Source organism: Onychomys torridus, chromosome 17 (assembly GCF_903995425.1).
Source record: "Onychomys torridus chromosome 17, mOncTor1.1, whole genome shotgun sequence".
NCBI classification, from domain to species: domain Eukaryota; kingdom Metazoa; phylum Chordata; class Mammalia; order Rodentia; family Cricetidae; genus Onychomys; species Onychomys torridus.
In genome coordinates, this window is record NC_050459.1 from 34,477,085 (window position 1) to 34,502,093 (window position 25,009).

The following is a 25,009-nucleotide window of genomic DNA, read 5'->3' on the forward strand; positions in this document are numbered from 1 at the left end:
ATAATTTCAAGGCAGATTACACAGCCACAAGTATCCAAAGAGTGTGATAGTGCATAAAGAAAAGCAGACCAATAGAATGGAGAGTTCATAAATAAACCTCATATGTACAGCTGAGTAATCCTAACAAAAGTACCAAAACTATTCTTGGAAAAGGATGGTTTCTTACCTAGTTATTGGGAAAACTAGAAATCTACACCCAAAGTAAAAAGGTGAGCTCTTAGCACTTACAAAAAAATTAGCTCAATATGGATTAAAGGTATAAATGTAGGATGCAAAATTCCTAGAAAACTATGAGGAAAAGCTTCATATTAAATCTGGCTTTCATTTCTTATGTACAGTATTAAGAGTAAGCATTGGAAGAAAACAAATGAGATTCCATTGAACAACAACTTTTATGTATCCAAGGAGCAACTGAAAGGATGCAATAGCAACCCAACAAATCATGAGTTTACTATCCAGAACACATAGAGAACTTCTCATCAACAAATTCAAATGCCTTGACTAAAAACAAGCAAGAGACTCGAATGTCCCCAAGGATGTTCACAAATAGTCAGCACACATAGGAAAGGAAGTTCTGTAGCACTAACCTGTCAGTGAAATGAGAATCAACTACAGTGAGAAATTGCCTCACAACTGTTAGGCTGGTCACCACTAAGACAAAGCCGAAAACAAGTGTTGACAAGGATGCAGAGACACTAGAACCTTGTGCATGTGGGTAAGACTGGGAAGCAGTGCGAGACATCCTTCACAACGTTTGAACTACAATCACTGCTGCTGTGGGATGTTTTCCTGCATGCTGTGAATATGTGTTGCTCTCACTGGTTGATAAATAAAGCTGTTTGGCCAATGGTGAGGCAGCATAAGGTTAGGCCGTACAATCAAACTGAAGACAGAGAAGGGTAGAGTCAGGGCAGATGCCAGCCAGCTGCTGAAGTAGCAGGATGTGTAGAAAATGAGGTAGCAAGCCACAAACCATGTGGCAAAGCATAGATAAGAAATACGGGTTAAAGTAAACGTAAGAGCTAGCTAGTAATAAGCCTGAGCCATAAGCCAACCATTTATAATTAATATAAGCCTCAGTAATTATTTAAAAGCAGTTGTGGAATGAGGCAGGACACAGAAAAGCCTCCAGTTACATATGGTGCTCTAATGTGCCACTCATAATTCACATAAAGCTTGAAAACACTTTTTTAAAAAAAGGGTTCCAGAACACATAAACAGAGACAAAAACAGCTTCCTAGTTGTGATTCTCATGCGGGCAGTGGTATAGAGACACCACAGTGTGTGGGTTTGAGCTACAGCATAGTAGGTTCCCACTGTGGTACACAGAGGTGTCTCCAAGCTGAGTAGCACTCTGCACAGCTAATTTAGCTTTGTTCATATGGACAAAAAGGGGTTAAGAAACACAGTAAAAACAGATTCATACAGAAAGGCCTCTAACTGGATCATGGTGTGCTTAAAAAATATGCATAGGCTTAGGAAAAGATAAAGGGTATAGTCATAAAAAATTAATAGTTTAAAAATAAAGTCTTTAAAGAGAAAAGTAAAATAATATAAAAAGAACAGGCCACATAAAGATGGGAAATACACAAGGCATCTGGATCCTGTATAGCAGTACTATGCTGATTCTGAATATATGGAATGTTGACAAGCAAACAATAGTTGCTGAGAGACATGGGACTGCAAGAGAGACTGATGAAATACACCAGTCTAGATATTTTAAGAATGTCTTCACTTTAAAACAAAAGTAAAAAAATACATTTGTAAAATGGAACTTAAAAGATGCATTGCTTTGGAGGAGTGGTTTTGCTTTTGTTTCCACAGGATTCGTTCCAGGTTAAGATGGATCAGATTTGATCAAAAGAGACCTACTGAACTTTGACAGGTGATATCCATCAACAAAGGCTATAGCTGGTCTTCCCAGGACTTGGGTCATTATCTCAAATTTTCACAGGGTCCTCATAAGATTACCAGCACTCCCAGTCAACAGGAAGTAGTCTAAAAAACTATGCCCAAATTCCCAAAATATTGTTTATGAATGTTTGTTTTCATTTAAAGGGGGTTGGTTATAAATTGTTAATGATCATAGTCAATCTCTTTCTGAAGAAGAAAAGGGAATATGGTATAGGAATGTTGGAGAAATGGGTAGATTATTATGAAAAAAGGTAGATTATTGAATCTACTTTAATCCCCCAAACAACTGTTAATATCAAAATATTTTATATTGGTAGGGTTTCAGTTTATTGATACAAATTTAAAGTCCATTTTGTTACATACTGTATGTATATTTCTACTCTTGTTTAAGGTATTATGTTTATCTAGCTCATGTAAAAATAATAGTGTGTAACTAAAAAATACAAATTAATAGTCATCTATAATAGTCAAACTTATAGCCATATTAGTTAGGTTTTCTAGGTATACAAAGATATATTCCAATTAGGTAGGTAATCTTCAAACACTTCAAAGACCTACAGAATATGGAATTTAAAATGTTTTAAGAACTTAGGCTTTTCTTGACAGTGAGACAGTCTGCTCCTGGCAGCACCAATTACTTCAGAGATTATGGGCATCAAAGAAACTCCATATGGAGTTTGGTTTCAATGTGGCAAGGCTATCAGTTGAAACTTCTCTTGCCTGGACTGCTTGCCAGTACGCTGTATAAAATAGACATGCAGGACCCACAGGAAAGTGACTGCTAAACTTTCCCAAAACAAGGTGGAATGGTCCTTCAGCGTTCCTGCTTCACAGAAGAAACTGCCAGACATTCTGCAGGATACAGAGGAAAGTGACTGACAAACTTTGCCAATATAGGTGGATAGTCCATCAAATTCCTGCTTCACTGAAAAGTCTGCCAGATACTCTAGGCCTATAGGCTGAAGATGGATGTCCCAATGTTACAGAAGAACTTTGGATGACTGTCTTGGCAGCCAAATGTCTCTGTCATTTCCAGAGTTTTAGATGTTGCTTGCAATGCACTTCCCGTTTACTCAGGTAATATTATATCCTTCTAGAGTCTTTGATGGAGTTGAAGACTAGATAGTTATAGTTTTCCTTAGTTATGATAAAAGGTAAATTAGATATGAAACTTTAGGCTCAAATAGATAGGATAGATGACAGAGTATTTTCTTTAATTAATAGACTAGATATTATAACTGTAATTCTTGCTTGACAACTGTTTTGTTATATGAAATTTTACCATGTTAAAGTGAAGACCTTCCTTTTCAATTAGACAGAAAAGAGGAAATGCTGTGGGATGGTCTTTCTGCATGCTGTGAATATGTGTTGCTCTCATTGGTTGACAAATAAAGCTGTTTGGTCAATGGCAAATCAGAATAAGGCTAGGCTGTGCAATCAAACTGAAGACAGAGATGAAGAAGGGCAGAGTCAGGGCAGATGTCAGCCAGCCACCAACAAAGCAAGATGTGTAGAAAATTAGGTAATAAGCTACAAACCACATGGCAAAGCATAGACAAGAAATAAGGGTTAATTTAAATGTAAGATATAGCTAGTAATAAGCCTGAGCCATTGGCCAAGCATTTATAATTAATATAAACCTCACAATGATTATTTAAAAGTTGCTGCAGAATGGGATAGGACAGAGAAAAGCCTCCAGTTACACACTGTATGATCCAGACACCTCACTCTGTATACATAAGAGTAAGAATAAGTAAGAGTTGCAAGGAAGTATTCACACAGCCCCACTAGAAGCAACATTGTTCCTGATGGCCAAGAAACAAATACAACTCTGGAATCCATCAGCTAAGGGAGGAACAAAATGTTTTCTATTTATGTCGGACTATTGTTCACCCTTAAAATGGAAGTAAATTCTGCCATATAAGCCAAACAAAGAACTAACATCACGGGGCTGGAGAGATGGCTCAGCAGTTAAGGGCAATGACTGCTCTTCCAGAGGACCTGCGTTCAATTCCCAGCACCCACTTGGCAGCTCACAGCTGCCTGTAACTCCAAGATCTGACACCCTCACATAGACAGACATGCAAGAAAAACACCAATGCACATAAAAAAAGAAAAAGAAAGAACTAACATCACATGACTCCATTTATATACAGTATCTAAAGGAGTCTAATTCATTAACACAGGAAGTAGAATGCTAATCACCAGCCGAGCAGAGAGGAGACAGGGGAGAATTACTGTTTAATGGGCCCAAAGTTTCAGCTTTGCAAGGTGAGCTCTGGAGTTCAATTGCAAAACAGTGTGGCACACTGAACTCTACTAAGTGCACACTTAAAAAGGAATATGGCAAATTCGGTTCTGTGTGTTTACCAAAAGAAGAGCAATGCTTCAATCTCAGAAATCTCACTGCTGTCACTTTTACAGCTAGTTCACAGAGCTGTACTCAAAATCCTGGTAATGAAGAATGCGTCACACAATATGATTTACACTACTACAGTTCAAAATTCCTCAGGAATCACCTGAGATTTTTGTCTGGTTTGGGAAATCAAAAGGGAAATTCAGAGAGAATGGGAAAAGTTCACAAGAGTGAAAAATGCTTTTCTGTTGAAGCTTTTTACATCTTACTTGACTTTGTTAATGAAAGTAATTTAGGCTATTGTTTGTGAATAAGAAAACACTATTATTATTATTATTTTATTATTATTATTATTATTATTATTATTATTATTATTATTATTCTCACTACAAAAATTAGCCTGCATTTCTCATGAAATTGCCAGCATTAAAGGCTCATGTGTCATGTGTCTTAGGGCCCTACCCTAAGGAATCTTTTTAGGTAATTCCTGTATTCTTTCAGTAAGCTGCTACCAAGTCGTTACTTGATTTCAGGAATTACTGTTAGATCCTGGACAAAAATGAGTAACAGAGAAGGAGGCTGTGAAGATGCCACATTCTCAGAACCAGTCCCTACAGACCTGGGTACCTTCCAGTAAACGTATTTACCTATGCAGATGCTATCCATCCATGCTCTCCAAGGGGTCTGAGTCAGACCTGGGTGAGCAGGTTGTTGTCGGGAACTGAGACACATCTACACGGAAACATCTTTTTAAATATTTAGGCCCTAGAATATATTTCAAGGAATTCATGATGAATAATGAATGGTATGAGCAATGTAAAGTTATTTATACATAAAATACAGTATGGTAAGATTCATCTGTAAGGAGCTGAAGTAAACAAGTCTGATTAAATATGTGGTTTAGATCACATTTTAAATTATACTACAAGAAAGACTGAGCAACCTTTTCCCCATTTCCAGGGACTGAACTTGGGTCCTCTGTATGCTGATCAAGTGCCCTACCACAGGGCTACTTTCCCAGCTTGACTAAAAACTTTAACCTTGTAATATTTAATACCAAATAAAGATAATTTCAGGGTTGTGTATGAAGTAAAGTACGTGCTTGGAGAGTTAGGCTGCCACAAGCAAGTGTGGCAGGTATCCTAGCTGATGCAGCCTTGCCAGCAGAGCCGAGAGTAACAGCTAACCTGGCCAAGAGCACACAAGCAAAAAAGAGCAAAACTCACCTGACATCATCCCCATCCCTGGCCAGTGTCTCCTGCCCCACCCACTTGAAAGGATTTGTGCCAAGTATAAAATACTCGTAAAGCAAGAGGGGAAAGTACGTTTTTCTCAATTATAAGGTCAAATTCATATGAAGTGGATCAAGCTGAAATGATTTTCTCAATGGATGACTAGTCAGAACTTACTATATAAGACAATTTTTGTTCTATTTCTAAACTGGCTATAAATAAAGATATTTCTGTGATGTTTCTCAAGTCAGAAAATCCCCAGGGTTTTCACCTTTTCTATCACAACCCTCTGGACATGGCTGGCCTTGTTTTTGCTGTGTGTCATTCTGGAAAAGAACCACTGTGTGACATGTGGTTTTCAGCCTATGTAATGCAAGACTTCAGTCACCATGGATGAGTTATATTTGTGATGCCAATTCTAAGGGGAAAGTCATCAAAAGTAAAATGGCCATATTTTCAAGAAAATTATTCACTGGTTGTAGCTCACTTTATTTTCTTCCTTGATCAAGAACAGTCATACAATTGTTTTAAAAATAAAGACATCCAACTTCCTTTACTGAAGTTGGACTTCCCTTCATTTTCATCTTAATGCTAAAACATTTGTGTAAAAGTTGACTTTAGCAATGGACAATCCGGTCTAATTACATTAATCTGATACCTCACAAAGATCAAGTAAGGTATCAATTATTAGATTTAAGCATAATTACAAAGAAGATTTAGTATCAGGAGTAACCATCTGCATCGCAAATAATCTGTTTCTCCAAGATATTCTGGAGAATAGTAAAGAACTACCCAATTTTAGGATAAGATTTAGTCTCAAACTGTAACAACCATAATCAGTAAAAATGTTAATTGTAGATCTTACAAAGTGTCAATTCTGGACAAAGATTAGCAATATATAAAAGCACAAATCATAATTAAAATCAGTGATTAGAGTTGGGATGTAGCTCAGATGTTTTGAGTTCAGTCTCCAGCACTCTATAATAATCAGGCATGGAAGCATATACATGTATACATGGAAGCACACGCATGTATCAGGCATGAAAACACTTTACATGTAGAGGCAGGAGGATCAGGAGTTGAAGGCCATCCTTGGCTATATGGTGAGTTTTTGAGTTCAGCCTGAACTACCTAAGACTGTCCAACAACAACAACAACAACAACAACAACAATAACAACAACAAAACCATAAATCAAAAGTTCCGAAGATCAGGAAACATGTTGGGATGAGTCTTTAGCAGCTACATGAATGATAACAATCACCTAAAGCAAAACAGTACCTCCAAATAGACACTGAGACAATCTTCTACAATAAAGGAGCAAGAATGCAAAAGGCAATTTGAAGAGTGGCCATGAATGGCCAATAAACACAGGCACTATTTATCTATCAAAGTATGTAACTACCATAAAAAAAGGAGAAAAGTTAAGACAGAAGAGTGGACTTGGAGTATATCTCAATGGTACGGCATTTGCCAGACATGCTCAGAACCCTGGGCTGGAGCCTCAGCAAACAATACCCATAATACACAACAGTTAAACCAAAGATATTATCATTCATAGTCGCTCTCTCTTTCTCTCTCTCTGACCCCTCCCCACCTCTCTCTCCCCTCTCTTGCTAACTCCCTGGAGCACTAGGAATTAATTCTGAAGCTAATACTAATATGTGAGCTCATCACGGGAGAGAACAAGGCATTCATTTGACTCTCCTTCCCTTTCTCCACACTCCCTCCTCTGAGTATAGGCACATTTTTTTTTCCACATCTCTCTAGGGAGCCTCTTGGTGACCTTATGTACCAATTGAGAATCCAGTGAGCACACCAAGAGGCTGGTGCCAAACTGCCATCAGAGTCCCTCTGATTTCCCCACCAATCGTCCCCTGTGCTATAAAAAGATGTGATGGGAGAATGAGGTCCCAGCCAGCTCTCCCATCAACTGGCTAGCCCCAAAGTCTCCACTGGGCCCTGCTGAGTTTCCACATGCTCACCCTGTAAGGGGAGACGTACGCAGGAATGATCTTGAGGTGCAGTTGGAAAAGAAAGCCAGAATGGGCCAGGGATACAGCTCAGTGGCAGGTCACTTGTATAGCATGCATAAAACCCTGGGTTCAATCCCCAGTGGGAGGGGGCAGGGAATAGTAAAAAAAAGAGACACGTGGGGACCCTCAGACAGCATCTATAAAGAGCTGCGGAGATGAAAGTGATCCCACGCTAACCACTGTTGTGATCTCATGCAGATGAAGTGTTTGGGGTCCACTAAGATGGTGCCACTCACTCTGTAGTCTCTGTTCACATCGCTGAGCTGCCAATAGTTATCAGGGAGGCCCATTCTCTTGTATTCTTCACTGAGCTCAATCAGCAACCAGCCCTGTTCTCTTTCTTCCTTATCCAGCTTGGGATTGAAGGAAAAGCAGTATAACTCCTCGTATTTCACTGCAAGAAAAAGAGAGTAAAGCCAAATCAAGCTAAGTCAAAGCCAGAAACTGCCCCCAAAACATTCTGTCCCAGCTGGAGTTCACCATCCCAGCCTCCCACCCCTGGCAAGGGGACAAGGGCACCCTGCTGTTTGGACAAGGGTCACACAAGCCCCTCCCAGCACTGACAATAAGACCTTGAGGCATCTGGATTCGACTCTGCAAGAGCCTCCTTCCCTGCAGAAAGCAGGGCCTTTCCTGGCCATGGGCAGATCCGCTTTAACTGCTTCAAAACAGAAAATATGGAGCATGAAAACAATTAAGAATGTAGGAATTCATCAGATATCTATTGTGTTTGGATCTGGAATGGATTCTATGAGGGACACAGTTTGATGCTCACAATATTAAGAAAGCAGAAACAAACAAACAAACAAAACCCCGTGTATTTTAACAACTACACATGATATAACCATGCTGCTCTTAAGATCTTTATAGGAGTCATTAGTAAAATCGTTCATAGTGCACAGCAGCCTGAGGATGCATCATGGAAGTCCTCCTTCCACTTTGCGGGGAGGTTTTTTATCCCTCAGGCTGTGAGGTCAAGCCCGAGAGCCTCACTGCTTCCCTTTTCCCAATAAAATCTAGCGTGTGAGCTTTTTTTGCTCTGGTCTTGCCATATAAGGGAAGCACACAGTCCATCATATAAGCCATATTGCCGTTACAAAAGTTCCTGTTGCCACGTTAAAAAATAAAAAGAAACGGTGAAATTAATTTAGTAATATTTCAATCCAGTATAGCTAATATAGTTACTTGAACATGGATAGAGTACAGATCTCATAAAACCACCTTTTGTTCTGTCTGGGGACTCCAGGTAGAGTCTATATTCCTACAGCTTGGTTCAGGCACAGCCACACTTGAAAGTGCGGGTGGCAACTCTGGCCTGTGGCTTCCATACTGGAAGCTCAAGACTAAAGAATTCCTGGTTTTATTCTAGAGTCTATTCTAAGAAACCTATCAACCCAGCTGGTAGGCATTGATGCTGACCCTCACTTAAAGATGGAAAAAGTGAGGCAAAGGAGGCTGAGGAACAGCACTCATGCAGGGTCACCGGTAGAGGGGTGTCCAGCCAGTGAGACAAGCTGGCCACGCACGGTCTCAGTTCTTCCCTCATCCCCTCCTCCATCCTCGTGAACTTCCTTTCGCTCTCCGATGTGTGCCTATATCCTCACAGTTTCCCCAGGTCCTCCCATGGCGTGCTCAGCTTGCTGACAGCACTCTGTGTAGGCAACTTAATGTTCTTATGTGTGACCGAAGGTCCTAGAAAGGACCTGGCCACCAACAAGAGGCCAAGCAAAACTCAGCCTTAGGGTTGTTTTGACTGCTGTTAAGATGACTCACCCACACGAAAAGAAGGAAGACAAGGGTCATATTTTGAAGAAAGATAAGGCATTTCCAAGTAGTACATCTTTTTCATTAGACATGTAAGAGACACAACCAGACCAATTACAGTCCACTTCAGTCTCTCCTGACATCGCCGTTCTAAACTTTAAAGCACAACACTGTGCATCAGAGAAGAGAGGTACACAGACACACTCACACAGACCAGACATGATCAGTAAAAACAGTTGCTGGCATATGAGCTAATGGGGAACAGCAGAGAAGACGGAGATCCTGTTCTGGGAAGAGCTGGTTCAACACTGACCCGTCTTTTCCGAGACTGTGTACAATGACTCAGACTTCTGCTACCATAATGCTAACTGCAAAAGCAGTTTGTTGGAAGATGCCAAAAGGACCTCTTGAGAAATCTTCAGCTCCCTGGGGGTAATAATGGGAGTTAAGCTTCCTTTTGTTAAGTGTTTACAAGTGGGGTTAAAAGGTAGGAAGAGAAAACATCCCATGACTGAGAGTTCTCTGTATGCGGGCTGATACCGAATGGGCAAAGTGCATAATACCAAGAACTTCGGACAGGAAGGCTCTGGAGGTGGAAGACATCAACTCGGTTTACACTGAAATTATAAAATGTTTTCTTTTGGACATTTTTCTAGAAAGGGATGATAAACAAATACTCATCCCCAATTTTAACTAAAATTCCATATGTGGGCAAGGAAACCTCCATTTTAATTTTGTTGTTGTTGGCTAAACCTAGATCTTGCTAATGTACTGTGGACAAGCCTCTTGCTCAGAAGCCAGCCTACACTGTACACTGGGGACTGTGGAATCTGAGAAATTAAAAAGTACCCTAGCACAGATGTCAATCTTACAGACTAGTTCCCATTTCATAATTGTTCTGTTCCTCCCATCCCCAATGTTTATAACAAAATATGGCAACATTTTAACAGTTATCAGGGAAGTAAAATTTAAAAAGTTTTTGGACTAAAGAAATGTTTAGGGGTATTCTGTTTGCAGATTTTTTAAAAATTTCTATATTTACAAATTCTAGGTATATATTATTTATGAGGTTCAATGTGATATTGAGATTATTATCATCACCATCATTGTCATGTGTGTGTGTGTGTGTGTGTGTGTGTACACAGGTGTATGTGTCCCATGGCACAGGTGTGGTGGTTGGAGGTTCTCTCCTTCCACAATGGGATCTGGGGATTAAACTCAGGTTGGTCACCAAGCTTGCACAGTGAACAATTTTAACCGCTAAGTCACCTTGCAAGTCCTGTTAAGATTTTTTAAGTACAATATAGAAGGATTAAATCAAACTAATGAACTTCAAGTAATAAACAGGTTTGTGATGAGAACATCTGGAATCTAGTCTCTTAGGAGCGCTGAAACGTATGATACTCATTAATAGCTAGGCTTGTCATGCTGTGTAACAGATCAACAAACAAACAAACAAGTCCGGTTTATTCTTCATAACTGGGGCTTTGGACTTCGGATGACCCCTTCCTTCTCCATTCACTCCCACTCCTGAATGTCCATCATTCTTTTTCCATTTTGGTGAGCCTGCCCAACTGTTTTACACTCCAAATCTAAACTTGAACATGCTGTATATGTCTTCCTTTGTCTGGCTTATTTTATTTGGCACATGGCACGCTATTTACATCCAGACTTCCACAAATATGACAAGATTTTTGCCTTCTCAAAGGCTCTTTAGTAATCCAGTTATTGCAGGGACTGGAGTGAGCAGTGTCTCCATAGGCCTGTGTACTTAACTATTTGGTCTTCTCTCGTGCTCTCTGAGGAGGTTATGGGATCCACAGGATGTGGAGCTTTGCTGGAGGAAGCACATCACAGGGGAGGGTCTTGACAGTTCTACAGACTCAGTCCACATCTAACTTGTTCTTCCTGCTTTCTCAGCTTGTGTCCTAAACCCCAACCCTTTGCACCTGCAAACCCAAGTGAACTCTTCCTCTAGAGCACTAGAAAAGGACGCACATGTGTACCGAGTGTTCTCTCCACTTATCAGGTGATGGAAACGCAGGGTGATAACTGTGTGCGTGTGGATACTGCTAAACTGGACGAGGAAGGAGACACCTCTCCAATGTAACAGTTTCAAGTCTGTTGGGTGGATCAGGTGGTATCTCTAGGTTCAGTTTTTTGAGGAGGGGTCACACTATTTTCGATAATGGCTATACTCATTTATATTCCCACAGTACACAAGAGTTCTCTTTTCTTTATATCCTTTCTGATCTCAAAGAGTCTTTTTTTCTTTTTCATGCTAGCCACTCTCACAGAGGAGAGGCAGTATCGCAATGTGCTTTTCGCTCTTATCTCCCTAATGATTAGTGATGTCAATTTCTCACCTCTTACCCACTCAGATCTTTTTAGAAGTGTCTAGTTAGGCCCCTTGTAATTCTTACTTGGCTTATGTGTTTTCTTCACACACACTTTAAGTTCCTTATACAGTCTGGGTATCAATCCTTTACCCCATGTATGGTCTTACAGATGCATGTCTTACAGCTATCTCTCAGCCCATGAACTATTCCCTGCTGTGGATATCGCTCTGTATAAATAAAATGCTGATTCACCAGTAGCCAGGCAGGCAGTATAGGCGGGACAAGCAGAGAAGAGAATTCTGGGAACAGGAAGACTGAGTCAGGGAGATGTTGCCAGCCGCAGCCATGAATACCAACATGTAAGATACTGGTAAGCCACGAGCCATGTGACAAGGTGTAGATTTATAGATATGGGTTATTTTAAGATATAAGAACTAGATAACAAGAAGCCTGAGCCATTAGGCCAAATGGTTTAAATCATATAAGAGTCTGTGTGTTTATTTTATAAGTGGGCTGCGGGACTGCCGGGGCTTGGCGGGACTCAGAGAGAAACTCTCCAGCTACAATCCCTTTGTTGCACAGCTTTTCATCATATAGAAATCTTTAACCCTGAACACAGAAAAAATTATTTGCCTGTGAAAGCAAGGCCATATCTCTCAGATGACACATCCCTCTTAAAACAGACATGATAAACATTGCAAGTCTGTGCCATCACATCCATCAAAACACCTTCCACTGCAGGGACAGGCGGAGGGGGCTTCATTCTAGGGTGTCCTTCTTAGGAGGGCACACTGAACCTCTTCCTATGAAAAGCAAAAGCAAACCAAACCAACAATGATAACAACAAACCAAGCTTCTGAACTATGGCAGTAATCTAAGGTGCACCTTTAATTTTAAAAGTTGCTTTTTAAATCACAGAAAGTTACAAAGAAACTGTATTACTACATCATTGCATACTACCTACTGAGACAATATAATTAACTTAACAAAGGCAGACTTGAATGTTTCTCTACCCAGAAAAGCAAACTGACAATTCCTAAAATATTACATAAGATTAATTAAGCATGAATATTTCCAGAAAGCCAGATAGGCATTTCAGTCAACAGCATAGTGAAAACCGAGCATAGAGGCATGCGCTTTCACTATTTTAGGCTATTGCTCACTGTGTCCTCAGCCCTGAGAAGCAAGAGTGGTTCCACTCCAGGCTCAGCCTTCTCTTACCATCGGGTTTCCTGTCAGGGAACCATCCTGTCGATTCCCTGCTTCCTACACAACGTCACCGAGCATAAACTCTCCACTGCGAACCTGTCACTCACCCTTTGCTCCTTCTCTACATGTGAAAGGTGGCACCTGGCTGGTGTGGAGACAGATGTGGGTTAAAAGGGACACATGAGGGAAGAAGGAAAGTGGCTTGTTCTTCAGTTATCAGCAGAAAGAGTTATTAGAGGAGGGTATTTAGAAAAAAATATGAAGAGATGTTACCTCCTTACAGAATAACTGGTAAAAGTAGAGGGTAACTTAATGTTAAAAGTACTTTTAAAATTCAAGGAAAAACAAAAGGGAAGAAAAGGCCACAAGCTACCATGAGGATGCAGAACTATGCAGTTTTTAGGACCAGAAGTTAAGCATTGAAGGCCTTAGCCATTCCACTGAATTAAAGCCAATTCAAAATAAATGTCATGGGAGGTCCATCAGAGAACAGTAAGAAGGTAACACAGTCTCTTACTGGATTTTGCACCCCTGAGATAAAATAATAAAGGTGCCTCATCTTCACTGTGTATTTTAAACAAGTCAAAGTTAAAATTCTACATAAAGGCAGTAAGCATTTCACATGTGTAAGGCCCTAGGTCAGATTCCCACCACAAAAGTGGGGGGAGATATGCAGAAGAATTGGGAATTAAGATGAACTTTTTAAAACAGGCTATAATTTGGTAAAAAATAAACATAAGAACTTATTTCAGCATCGAAGGATACATAAACACTGAAGAAGGCAAGATAGCCAATATACAAATAAACAGGAGGAGTAAATTAGAAGAGGACTGAGCAGGCCCATGGGATAGCAGAGCCCTCTGAGAAACGAGCTTCTTTTAATCAGAGAACTTGACATCCTGATTAGTACGTCAGACCCACTGGATTAATGTGTTGTCTCATTTGGGTCCAACCCTTCTGTTAACTAAATTATCTTACACTAGTATCTTTTAGTATCCGTGACCAACTGCTTAACCATCTTTGTTTATATGAAATGAAAACCAGTTAAATCTCTCCCAATGTTTTAGTAGTCCTTGAAAAAAACCTCCTTCATAAGTCTTGAATTAAATGAATTCCCATCTTAAAAAAAAAAAAAAAGTCTTCTGTAGCACTCTGTAATTAGCCATATTCACAAGAGATGAAGTACGTGATCCACACTGATGACCAGAATAACCACTGAGTTGACATGGGACCATGCACTGTGCCCTTTAACCCCCAACTCTCTCCCTGCCCCTTCTCTCTTTCCTCCCCGATTCTCTCCCTCTCTTCCTTACTGACATGCCTATAGGAGGAATAATGGTATACTTTGTCAGCTGTGTCCAGATGATCTGTGAGGAACCATGCCTTCGCCCAGTGGAGAGCTGCTGCTTTGTGTATGAACCCCTCTACCCCTCTCTTCGTCCTGATTCCAGTCCTGTCTCTGAGACTACAGCCAGTAACAGCCCTTCATTCAGCAGCATGCTCTGGAACTGCCTGGGCTCTGCCCCATCTTCCCACACTTATTAAAACACTGTGTGTTACATAACCTGGCATTGCTAATGCCAGTGTTTCAAACTGCTAGAGACATTTTAAATCCAATCAGGTGATAGTTTTAATTCAATTCATTACTAATGTTTTCTTTTATGGACAAGGCATCCAATCAGGTCTTTGGCTCCATCTAACATCTAATGACAAAATGCCACCTTTGAAGAAAAAGCATGTGCTTTTAGAAGCAGAGGGACCATCCGTCACAGTAAGTCCCAGCACTTCCTGCTCCCACTACGTCGGTTCCCACACTTACAGCTGCCTTCCAGCTCTATTTAGCTCTTCCCAGTTCTCTAGCGACTCCTAAGTCCCATTAATCCGATCAGAGCTCATTTATTACCCTGCACATCCATTAATCAGTGACTCAGAAATTGCTGGCACAACCTCTTCTTGCAAGTGCTGCTGCAAGCTAGTAGGCTGCATGCGGCCTAGCCTACATCTTCCCAGAACCGCTTTGCCAATTATAGAGCGCCTGCAGAAAGTTCAACTGATTCTCTGGCTTACTCTGCAGTTCTTAACACTGCCTTGAAAGAAGAACAAAGTCAAGTCAAAATGACCAGACTGTGACAACTCCCAGGCATCACTTCCATGAAGTCACATTGGCGCTCAGTGACCCGCAAATGAGGGAAGTCAGAGCCCAGCCCAATGCCTTTCTCATCCTGAACTTCTCATCCTGAACCGTTTGGGAAAGGAACTAGGAGCACATACCCTATTTCCCCTACTGATGCCTTCCGTGTGACGCTGAAGCTCTGCCTAGATGACATCTCTTCACAAGAAACCTGGAAGTGTATTTCCTTTAGGCAAGCTCGCCCAAACCTTGCAGAGTCAAGAATGCTTTTCTGGAGGGACACAGTAAGCCCTCCATCTAACCCCCAGCTGCTATATGAGCTAGAAGGAGACAGTTACACAGACTGCCCATTTCCATCTCCAGACACTAGTCCCACCGCATGTGTGGGAGTGTTCTGTGGGGGAGGGGGACGGGGGATTATGCTAACAAAAGCCTCGGTAGTTGTTACTAATCATCAGACCAAACACATATCCTCCCAAATCTCTGAACAAAAGCGGCCAACACAGCAGCTCACACTTGTAATTCCAGCCCTCAGGAAACAGTGGCAAGGAGAACTCCAAATTTTAGGACAGTCAAGGCCACACAGTGAGTGACACCCTGTCTCAAAGAAACAGAAGAAAAATACTCAAGAAACTGTGGGGTGGGGAAGAACGCACCACAAGTTTGAGGTAACCATGTTTTCTACTCAACACTTTGTAAGTTTTGTCCTAGGCTCATACCAAGAGACTCAACTGCCCAAGTTATGGAGTTTTTGTTTTTGTTTGTTGTTGTTGTTGTTGTTGTTATTGTTTTGGTTTTTTGAGACAGGGTTTCTCTGTGTAGCTCTGCTCCTTTCCTGGAACTCGCTTGGTAGACCAGGCTGGCCTTGAACTCACAGAGATCCGCCTGCCTCTGCCTCCGGAGTGCTGGGATTAAAGGCGTGCGCCACCACTGCCCAGGGAGTTGTGCAATTTTCTTTAAAGTGACTTCAGACTTTAAGAAAAACGCAGTCTAGAAAACGAGAATATGAAGGCTATCAAAAGAGTCCTATCTCATAAATAACTCAGGAGAGACCTCAAAAGACAAGGCTAATGCACCAGGTGATCATTAGGGCCATGGTAACAGGCAAGTTCTAAAACACTGCTATTCCTAAGCATAATACAAATTCTTCACCATGATTTGTGCCTTTCTTCAGAAGTCACCTATCCGATGCCACGTTCCTTTGCCTACCTGGCCGTGCGAGGCGTATCAGGGAGATGTACACATCATGGCAGTCTCTCTCCTGCGGTATGACAAGTTGGACAATCTGAAAGTTCTTGCAGCGAATAAGCAGAGGACAACCAGTAGCCGTCGTTGGCTGCTTTTCAATGGTGGAGATCTGACTGTGAAGAATCTAAACCAAAAGTTAATATGAGCATGATAAGCATGACTAAGAAACAAAATGACAAGGACAAATGGGTCCCTGAGCCACACAGACAAGAAACACTCCTCAAAATCTGCCTCGCTCCACACCTGCACTCTGCTTACAAGAACTCAAGAGACTCCAAGTAACAACCAGCTGTAGAAATCTTCTAGCTTTCGCTTTCGGTTCCAAACTGCCTGGTATCCACACTTACTACTTTGACGAGTAAAATTCAGCATTTAAATTTGCACAGCTCCAGGTAGGGAACATTTTGGTAGTCGAAAGCTGAATGCATTTAACAGCTAAAATTAAATAAGGTCATGGGAAGTTAGTAAGAGAAACTTTGGCAATCAACAAAAGCTAGAGATGGCTCCACTGGGAAGTGCCACCATGCTCCTTAATTCCACACGGGATGCTCAAGTTCAATGGCCACTTGTTCTCTAAGCTGTTGGTGGTCAGGCAGTGTGCAAAAGAAAATATTTTGCTTTCTCGTTGTTTCTTATTTTCAGTGGGCAGATCATAGTACAGTGTGCTATTCTAATATATGTATACAATGTGGATTGATTAAATCAAGAAAACTAATATATAAACTTCCTGAACTATGATTTTTGTGGTAATACATCTGAAATTTGCTCAAGAGATTTTGAAATGTGATATACTATGATTTACTGTAAACCCTGGCATACAATACAATCAACCTCAAAACCCTGTCCTTCTACCTATCTGAAACTTTGTGCCCTTTGGTCAATATCTCCCCATTCCTTCCTTCCTTCCGTCCGTCATCTATAACCTCTGCAATCATCATTCCATTAAGAAAACAAACTGATAAGAAAGTAAACCATTCCGGACTGTGACTCCCTGGCTTTTGAGGAGATCTATGATCTGTCCTTAAGGGCAGGTCTCCATGAAGTTCCTGTCCACTGTGTGGTACCAGCTAGCTTCTGCTAACTGCAGCCCTGTCCATGGAGTATGGGAATGGAATCTACAAGTGAAGCTTTGGGTAACAAAGCCATGTTTTTACTACTATTATAATGTCAGAAATGTCTAATGCTTTGATGATCAAGCACAAATACACCTGGTGACGGGACTAGTCTCCAGCTTTCCCTTTCTTTTTGAAATTACCAGAAAAGTAAAGTCAACATAATAAAGTAATAGAACAAACAATTTGTAAGATCCTGCATGACAGAGGGGCCCCTGAGGTCCTACCCTTATTGGAGGAACTACTGACAACTGATAGCTGCTGAGAAAGGGAGAGAGCCACTCTCCTCTCGGGACATGGCCCTAGTGGTTAACAACATAACCATGTGCATATGGACAGTCCTAACTGGACCAAGGCATTACTAACAACAATAAAAAGAGGAAATGAAGTTGAGAGGGAGACAGGATGGGGGTACTGGGAGGGGGGTGGAGGAAGTGTATGATCAATACACATAGCAGTGAATGTATGAAACTTTTAAAAATACCAAATATTTAGAAAACATCCTACAAATATTAACTTACAAATATAAATTTACAGTAAATCAGGCACTATAGACATGCTACAACTGACATGGCGGAGTCCCTTCTCCACGGCGATGACATGACATTCCTGCAGCTTCAGGCCACCGCTAGGCCTATCTTTGATGATGTCTAAATAATCAATGTTTAAAACACGTCAGTGCCTCAGGTAGATAGGACTTTGATTTCATAAGGACATCCTTTTTCCAACACACCACAGAAATCATCTCCAAAATGCCCCAAATAGTCTATGTTCCCTATCTTGAAACAAATCAAAAAACATGAAAGATCAAAAATATGGACGGCATACCCAGGTTTCTTTCCTTGTGTCGGGTGCATTTTCCACGAAGATGACATGAGTCGCTGTCAAATATAAAGTCCCCAGCGCTGCTTTTTTACAAGACATTCGGTCTACCAAGCGGACATTTTCAACCTAGAAAAGTTTGAGGAAAATCAAAAGACCCAATCACAAAATATTCAGCAACCTTATATTTAACTCTAAAACGTACATCTGAGAATATCTCCAATAATCAAATCAAAGTATGCCCCTTAATTCAGCAGCAGAGTATGTATCTCAAATAGTAAAATGCCAGTTGTGAAAATATGACTCCAAATGTGCCACAAAACATTAACAAGCTGTATTCTTTCCTTGAGTATGTGGGCCAGTGTTTTTATTTCATGACAGTTATACAAAATTTTGAATTTAAGTCAGCACACATATATGCATTAAAGCTCTGCATTTACATGATGACTGTATGGATGAGTTATGTTCTATAGAAACAGTATGCTTGCCCATGTGTCTGTAAAGTTGCAGACATGGCATACAGATGTTGCTATATTAGGGGATACCAAGATACCTGTGAGAGGAAAACGTATCAGAGAAAGGTCCATAAACGCTAAAGACTGAGATCTGCTTTGGTTTGCTGGAAAATCTTTCCAATGATTCTAATGAATGGAATTCTCCTCCAACTGTTGGGTGTATAGAAATGCTTTTTATCAAATATGTGTATATATTTTTTTTTGCAGAGCAATTTCAAGGTTATTGCAGTGGGACTCTTAGCTGGCAGACCAGAGAAGCCAAGACAATGTGTACTGGGTGTGTGTGAAACTGAAACCTAATGACTTCTTTAGTGAAGCAGATCCTTTTATTTCAGGGTTGATTCTGTTTTCAATTGGGTAAGTTTGTGCATGTGAGCACAGGTGCCTCAGCAGGCAAGAAGAGGGCACTGGATAGCCTGGCGCTGCAGGTGCAGGGGACTATGAGCTGCTGGTTGGGTCCTTGAGAAGGACTCCTAAGTGCCATCTCCTCAGCTGTATGAAACACAGCTCCTTTAGTCGTACTGAATTAAGTCTACTATTACCGGCTGTACCTCTTCTTCTGTGACCCAAGACTATTTTAAGGCACTTTTTTTTTTTCAGTTCCCATATGGTTGCATAATTTTATTTACCAAACATTCTATTTTGAACGAACTTTAAGAAAGATATTATGAAACAACTATGGAAGGAGAAAACTAAAAGGATATATTATTTTTATAGCATTTCTTTGGGGGACAATCATTTGGCTGTTTAAAGGTATGCAGCTAAATTAGCTAGGGTTAGTATACTAATTAACAATATGTAAAAATGAAATACAAATAATTTTTTTTCTGCCCTTAGGACTAGTGAAACTGAACTTTATTCTAATATACTGAACATAAGGTAACATAAAAAAAGATATATTTTCTTATTATGTATACACTGTATACATACTGCCTGCATGTATGCCTGAGCACTAGAAGAGGGTACCAGATCTCATCATAGATGGTTGTGAGCTGCAATGTGGTTGCTGGGAATTGAACTCAGGACCTCTGGAAGAACAGCCAGTACTTTTAACCTCTGAGCCATCTCTCCAGTCCCCATAAGGTAATATTTTAAGGTAGAAATATTCAGTATGGAATATTCTCCCCACAGAAATGAAAGAGGCTATACCACTTAAAAATAATTTTTAGAAAGCCCCGTAGAACAACGTGATGTTAGCAGATTGGAAGACTTAATGGAATTATTCCCATATCTTTTTGTTAACTTTGGATGCTGCTGCAGGAAAATTAAATTTCAAAGTTTGGCAATTGTTCTCACAGGTCCCAGAGCTGTCAAAAGCAATCTTGAAGCTATAGTAGAAAAAATAAATAAATGGAGGAAAAATAAATGAGAGAAAAATACCCAAACGATCTGCCAGTGTGTCCAACAATACAAGAAATGGGTAATGAATGTGACAAGTCCATTATTGGACCAAGTGTGTGAAGACAGTGCATGCTAAGGTAGCTGGAACAACCTTACATGGAGTAAATCTCCCAATTCTGGCACCATCCTGCAGACTGACTAGTTTAATAGCCTTCTTCATTGTTCAGCTACCTCAAGTCTGTCTCATCTACACAGCAGCGATGCTTCTCATAGCTGAAGATGAGACTTGGAAAACTACTCATTTCTTGGGCAAAGTTACTGCAACTTTTTGCCTACTCCTGAGAAGACTACTCATGACACACAGGGACACACACTCTGGAAACGGCATTTAATAGATGCTAAGGAAATTACACTTGGGATTTTGGGTTATGCATTTTGCCACAAGTTTGACATATTTGAAATGAAATCCATTTACTGATCAATGGGATTGCATATCACTATGTTATTTATTTGGCATTGCTCTTTTCTTCCTTTGTGGAGCATAAAATTGTGGCAATAGCCAACTTTATTCAGGTGCTTCTTATTACTGGTGTCTAAGCTTTGCTCCAATGCAGTAAAGTTATAGACTCTGGCGTTCTATGGAGTGTTAAAGTCATGGACAGAAGAGGTAACCTTGAAGAGTATGTCAACTAGGAGAGAAGACATCTGAGGAAACCTGAGAGGAGTATGAAAGCCCACAGAGGAACAGTCAGGTAGGATGCCGGACGTATCAGATTTCACTGTCAGGAGCGGAGAGAATGTCCAGGCTGCTGGGACGTGGAATGAGGCAGCCCATGCAGACACTGGTCCTTTAGCAAGGAGCGGACTGGGAACACCAAGACTGGAGGCCACACAGCCACCAGAGGACTCATTAGTGCTAAGGATGCAAACATTCTGTCCACCTCAAGTGAGGGTGTGACGGGACCGACGCCGGAGGCAATTCCGATCATTCAGACTCCACCGCAGAGCCGTAAGGAAGCTGAAGTCGTTTTAGAGAAAGAGGTCTGCTGTCAGAACACAGTCCAAGAACGGAGGCGTGTGAGGGGAATCCTGGGTGCTTGTGAGAAAACACAGGACTGCTCTTGGAAAGGGTTTCTGTGCTCCTCCCAGGTGTAGTGGATGGGAAGGAGTTCAGCTGTTGCTATTCATGTGCCTTGATGGGAAAAATGTTTTTGCCAGGGGTGGCTGATCCTTGTGATTGTACACCTTCCTCATGTGACTCTTCTTAACCCTCAGAAGACAAACTGTCTGATGCTCTGAATAAAGTTGGCTATTGCATGAGACTTTAGTCTGCGTCATTTTTTTAGGCAGGTTTATGTAGCTGGAAGGTTTCTCTGCGGTCCTGGGCCACTTACAAAATTATCACTCAGAGGCTTAATATTAATTATCAGCTGTATGGCCTATGGCTGGCTTCTTGCTAGCTAGCTGTTACAGCTTAACCCTTTTCTATTAATCTCTAAGTTGCCACGTGGCGGTCTGGTGGCATTCTGCTGCTCCTTTGGCGGCAGCTGGCATCTTCCGTTCCTCTCCTTTCTTCTTCCTGTCTCTCTCGTGGATTTCCTGCCTAGCCATAACCTGACTAGTGACAAGCCACAGCAGCTTCTTTATTTACCAATCACAGCAACACATATTCACAGCACATACAAAGACATCCCACATCAGGTTTACACCGCCAACTAGAGCGGTTGCCCACACAAGAGCACCCATGATTGTGGGGCTGGCATTAACTGATTCCGTTAGGAGGTGAGTGTGAGGCTGTTATGGTCTTACATTTTAAAGGACTAGAAACGATTAATTTTCTAAGGGTCAGAAGGATCACTGAGTAAGCACATATTTATGCCACTTATTTAAAATCCCCACCCCTATAAAGTTTCTTGGCTTTTAAAACTGTTTTTTTTTTTTTCAACTGTGGGACAAACACTAGTTTACTTTAAGTTTAAAGATCCTCTAAAATAAAAGGAAAAAAACATGCCTAAAAGCATAATCCAAGCCCAAGCACTGTCCATCTTTTAGTATGCTGTGGAAAACATCTGTGCCTCATTGCAAGTGGTACTAGATACAGAGTGTTAGAGGAAACCATCCCCACTCTAACAGGCAGGTATGAATCTAGCTTGTGTGCTTTACTGTGGCATCACTCCTACCTTAGCCAAAATCATCCAGATATACATACCAGCCTTGCTATTTTGGAGACTCGAAGTATGACTTAGAGGCAGGTTCCCTGCCTGGCTGCATCAGGGAGTAAAGATAAGTAATAGATGCTAAAATACCTGGAAATAAAATGTGCCAAGGGGAGAAAGAAAACACAAGGCCCAGTGGAAGCTGGCAGGCATGCTCAGAACAGCTTTGGACTTCTACAGGAAAAGAGAACAAAGGTACTCAAAATAACCCTAGATGGCTGGGCAGTGGTGTCGCATGCCTTTAATCCCAGCAGTTGGGAGGCAGAGGCAGGTGGATCTCTTTGAGTCCGAGGCCAGCCTGGTTTATAGACTGAGTTCCAGGACAGCCAGGGCTATGCAGAGAAAACCCTGTCTCGAAAAACTTAATAATAATTCTAAAAACAACACATACATCAACCCCAATCCAAGTTGTCATGGTCCATATAAAAATTACCACCAGCAATAAAGAAAAAAAAAGCAAACCTTTTAGGTGTGTTCTTGTACTGTGCATATATCGCCCTATCTATTACTTTGGACATCTGACTTCACTTAATCCCCACAATACACTCACAAGCCAGGTTCTTTGTTATTCCCATCACTAAATTCTGTCCAGATACTTGATCAATGTCCTTAGATCGAGGGACTAACTCTAAAACCTAAGCTTGCCGTTCAAGTCGGTGAACAACACCTACCAATGCTTCTGAGCTTATTCGAGAACTGTTGTTTAAAAAAATGTTTAAGATAATGAGCTCACAATTACTTCAAGCAATTTTACACATAAAATTTGAGGCTTGAAAACAGGGTGATTTACTTAGGTAAAAACTACACTGCAGAACTATAGTCACACACACCATCAAGCTACTCTTTGGGACAAATCCAGAGCCAGAAGCTTGGAGATCGGGAACAAGAGCCCAAACACTGGTACAGTCTGACTTTCGGGATTCTCAGAACTAACGGAAGAGCAAACAGTAAATATGTCACTGCACTCCACAGGTCGCCCATGTGCAGCACCGTGCGGGGTACTGAGGGAAAACAAAATGGGCAGGCCAATCATTGTACGGCTTCCGGGACCTTACAGACTCAGTGGAAGATCTACGACAGTTCAACATCCCTTTTATTCCCATCCCTTCTCGGCTGGGTCCGGGCTGAAGGGAATAAAGGGCGTTTTGAGCTTTTCTAGGACAAGGCTGAAAGGCTTCAGTCAAGACAAGGCCCCACCTCCCACTGCCAGGTCTGCAAGCAGACACCCTGGCCGCAGAACAGCAACCTGCCTCTTTCCCTTTCTGCCCACGTCAGGAGACGGGTCTTATAAATCACCAACAGACAGGGCCTCTCTCCAGCAACTCGCCATCTGCTAATCTCCACCAGAAGAGGATACTGCTTTCCACCCTGCAGGTCAGACTCTGGGTTGCAGAACCATCTGAGATGACCTGAGTAAGTACAGCTGCCCTGCAGGACACGGGGCTCACAGGCAGAGTTACCATTCACTGAAAAGGATGGGAGAAGGACCCATGGCGGTGCCACAAAGTGTTCTCAGGCCAAATACCAAGTCTTCAGTGCTATATAAATTAGGCTGAAGGTCAGTGTCAATCATTTGGGGGAAGAGGTCCAGAGACTGTTGAACAGAGAGAAATCAAAATGTCTGCAGCAGCCAAAACCAAAGACAAGTTTATGTTCTAACCTAAGAAAAGCAGCTAGATAAATAGTTTGCCATGCTAAATTTGGTATCGTGACATTTTCTAACTCTACCAACATGAAAAGAAAAGTATTCACAAGTCAAGAGGCCTGTGCTCTGGACTGGATTCTGAAACGGGACTGCTGAGTAGAGGCAATTGAGTTCTCTGCTTCTGACCTGCAGGAAGAATCTAAGGGTCTCCAACATCTCCCTCGATTCCAGGATGCTGTAGCTCTGTCTCAATAGTGGTCTGGGAACACAAAACAGCCACAGTGGAAATGTACATGGTAGTGACTGGGTACTAGGAACTCAGGCACGTGGGAAGGTGGCAGACCAACAGCTCTACACACAAAGTGAAGCCATCAACACCGCACATGCAGGCACACAGGCCACTGGCAGGCTTTTGGGCTGAGCTCCCCAAGTCTTTTTCCTTCTTTGGTAAGTTAGGAAAAGACCAGCTACATGCTAGCACCCCAAAGATGTCCTAGGTTACTTCTACCTGCCATAATTATAATTTGGTTCTAAGTCTGAATTGGGAATCTTGTTACAGCAATGAAAACAAAGCCCTTTGGTTGACTTAACATTCTGAATCTCTATTTAGGCATTACATACAATATGACACCATTAAAAAAATGTTAAGATTGAATAAAAGAAAGCCTTTCTGGTCTAGTGGCATAGCCCAGTCAGTAGAGAGGATCTGAGTTCAATCTCAGAACCCTAATATTGTAAAATCAGAAAAGGGTCATGGGTCAAAACCCCAACCTCCAATTTCCTGGAAACTCTAGTCAGAATCTTAGTATGTACAAGTGAAAAGGTGTGATGAAGCCAGAGGAGTGACAGGCAGGGTGGCTGGCCATCTGAGCCCCGTCTGCTCCGTTCTTGACAGGGCAGACCCTCGTGGCCAATCTCAACAGACTAGTTTCCTGATTATCCCATGATCCATGGCAATGCCTTGAGGTCTGCAAAGGTACATATCCCACCGGGAGCTGTGAAGACCTCCTGCAACCAAGGAGAAACCTTTTGTGAGCCAAGTCTCCTTAGGAGCTGTCTTCATTCCTTATGTCGTTGGTGTGGTGGGAAATACTCTGACTAAAGCAACGTAAAGAAAGGCTCACAGTTCC

At 41.5% G+C, this 25,009-nt stretch overlaps 1 protein-coding gene across 2 annotated transcripts in view; it reads right to left on the reverse strand.

The window, feature by feature from the left end:
* Mtmr7 (myotubularin related protein 7) overlaps positions 1–25,009 on the reverse strand; it is a 91,758-nt gene that overhangs the window by 48,739 nt on the left and 18,010 nt on the right. For both annotated transcript variants that reach the window (XM_036166398.1, XM_036166399.1), the window contains exons 2-4: positions 18,169–18,291; positions 16,190–16,352; positions 7,774–7,931 (exon numbers count right to left, since the gene is read on the reverse strand). In XM_036166398.1, coding sequence (XP_036022291.1) covers positions 7,774–7,931; positions 16,190–16,352; positions 18,169–18,291 — 444 coding nt within the window. The remainder of the gene's footprint in view (positions 1–7,773; positions 7,932–16,189; positions 16,353–18,168; positions 18,292–25,009) is intronic.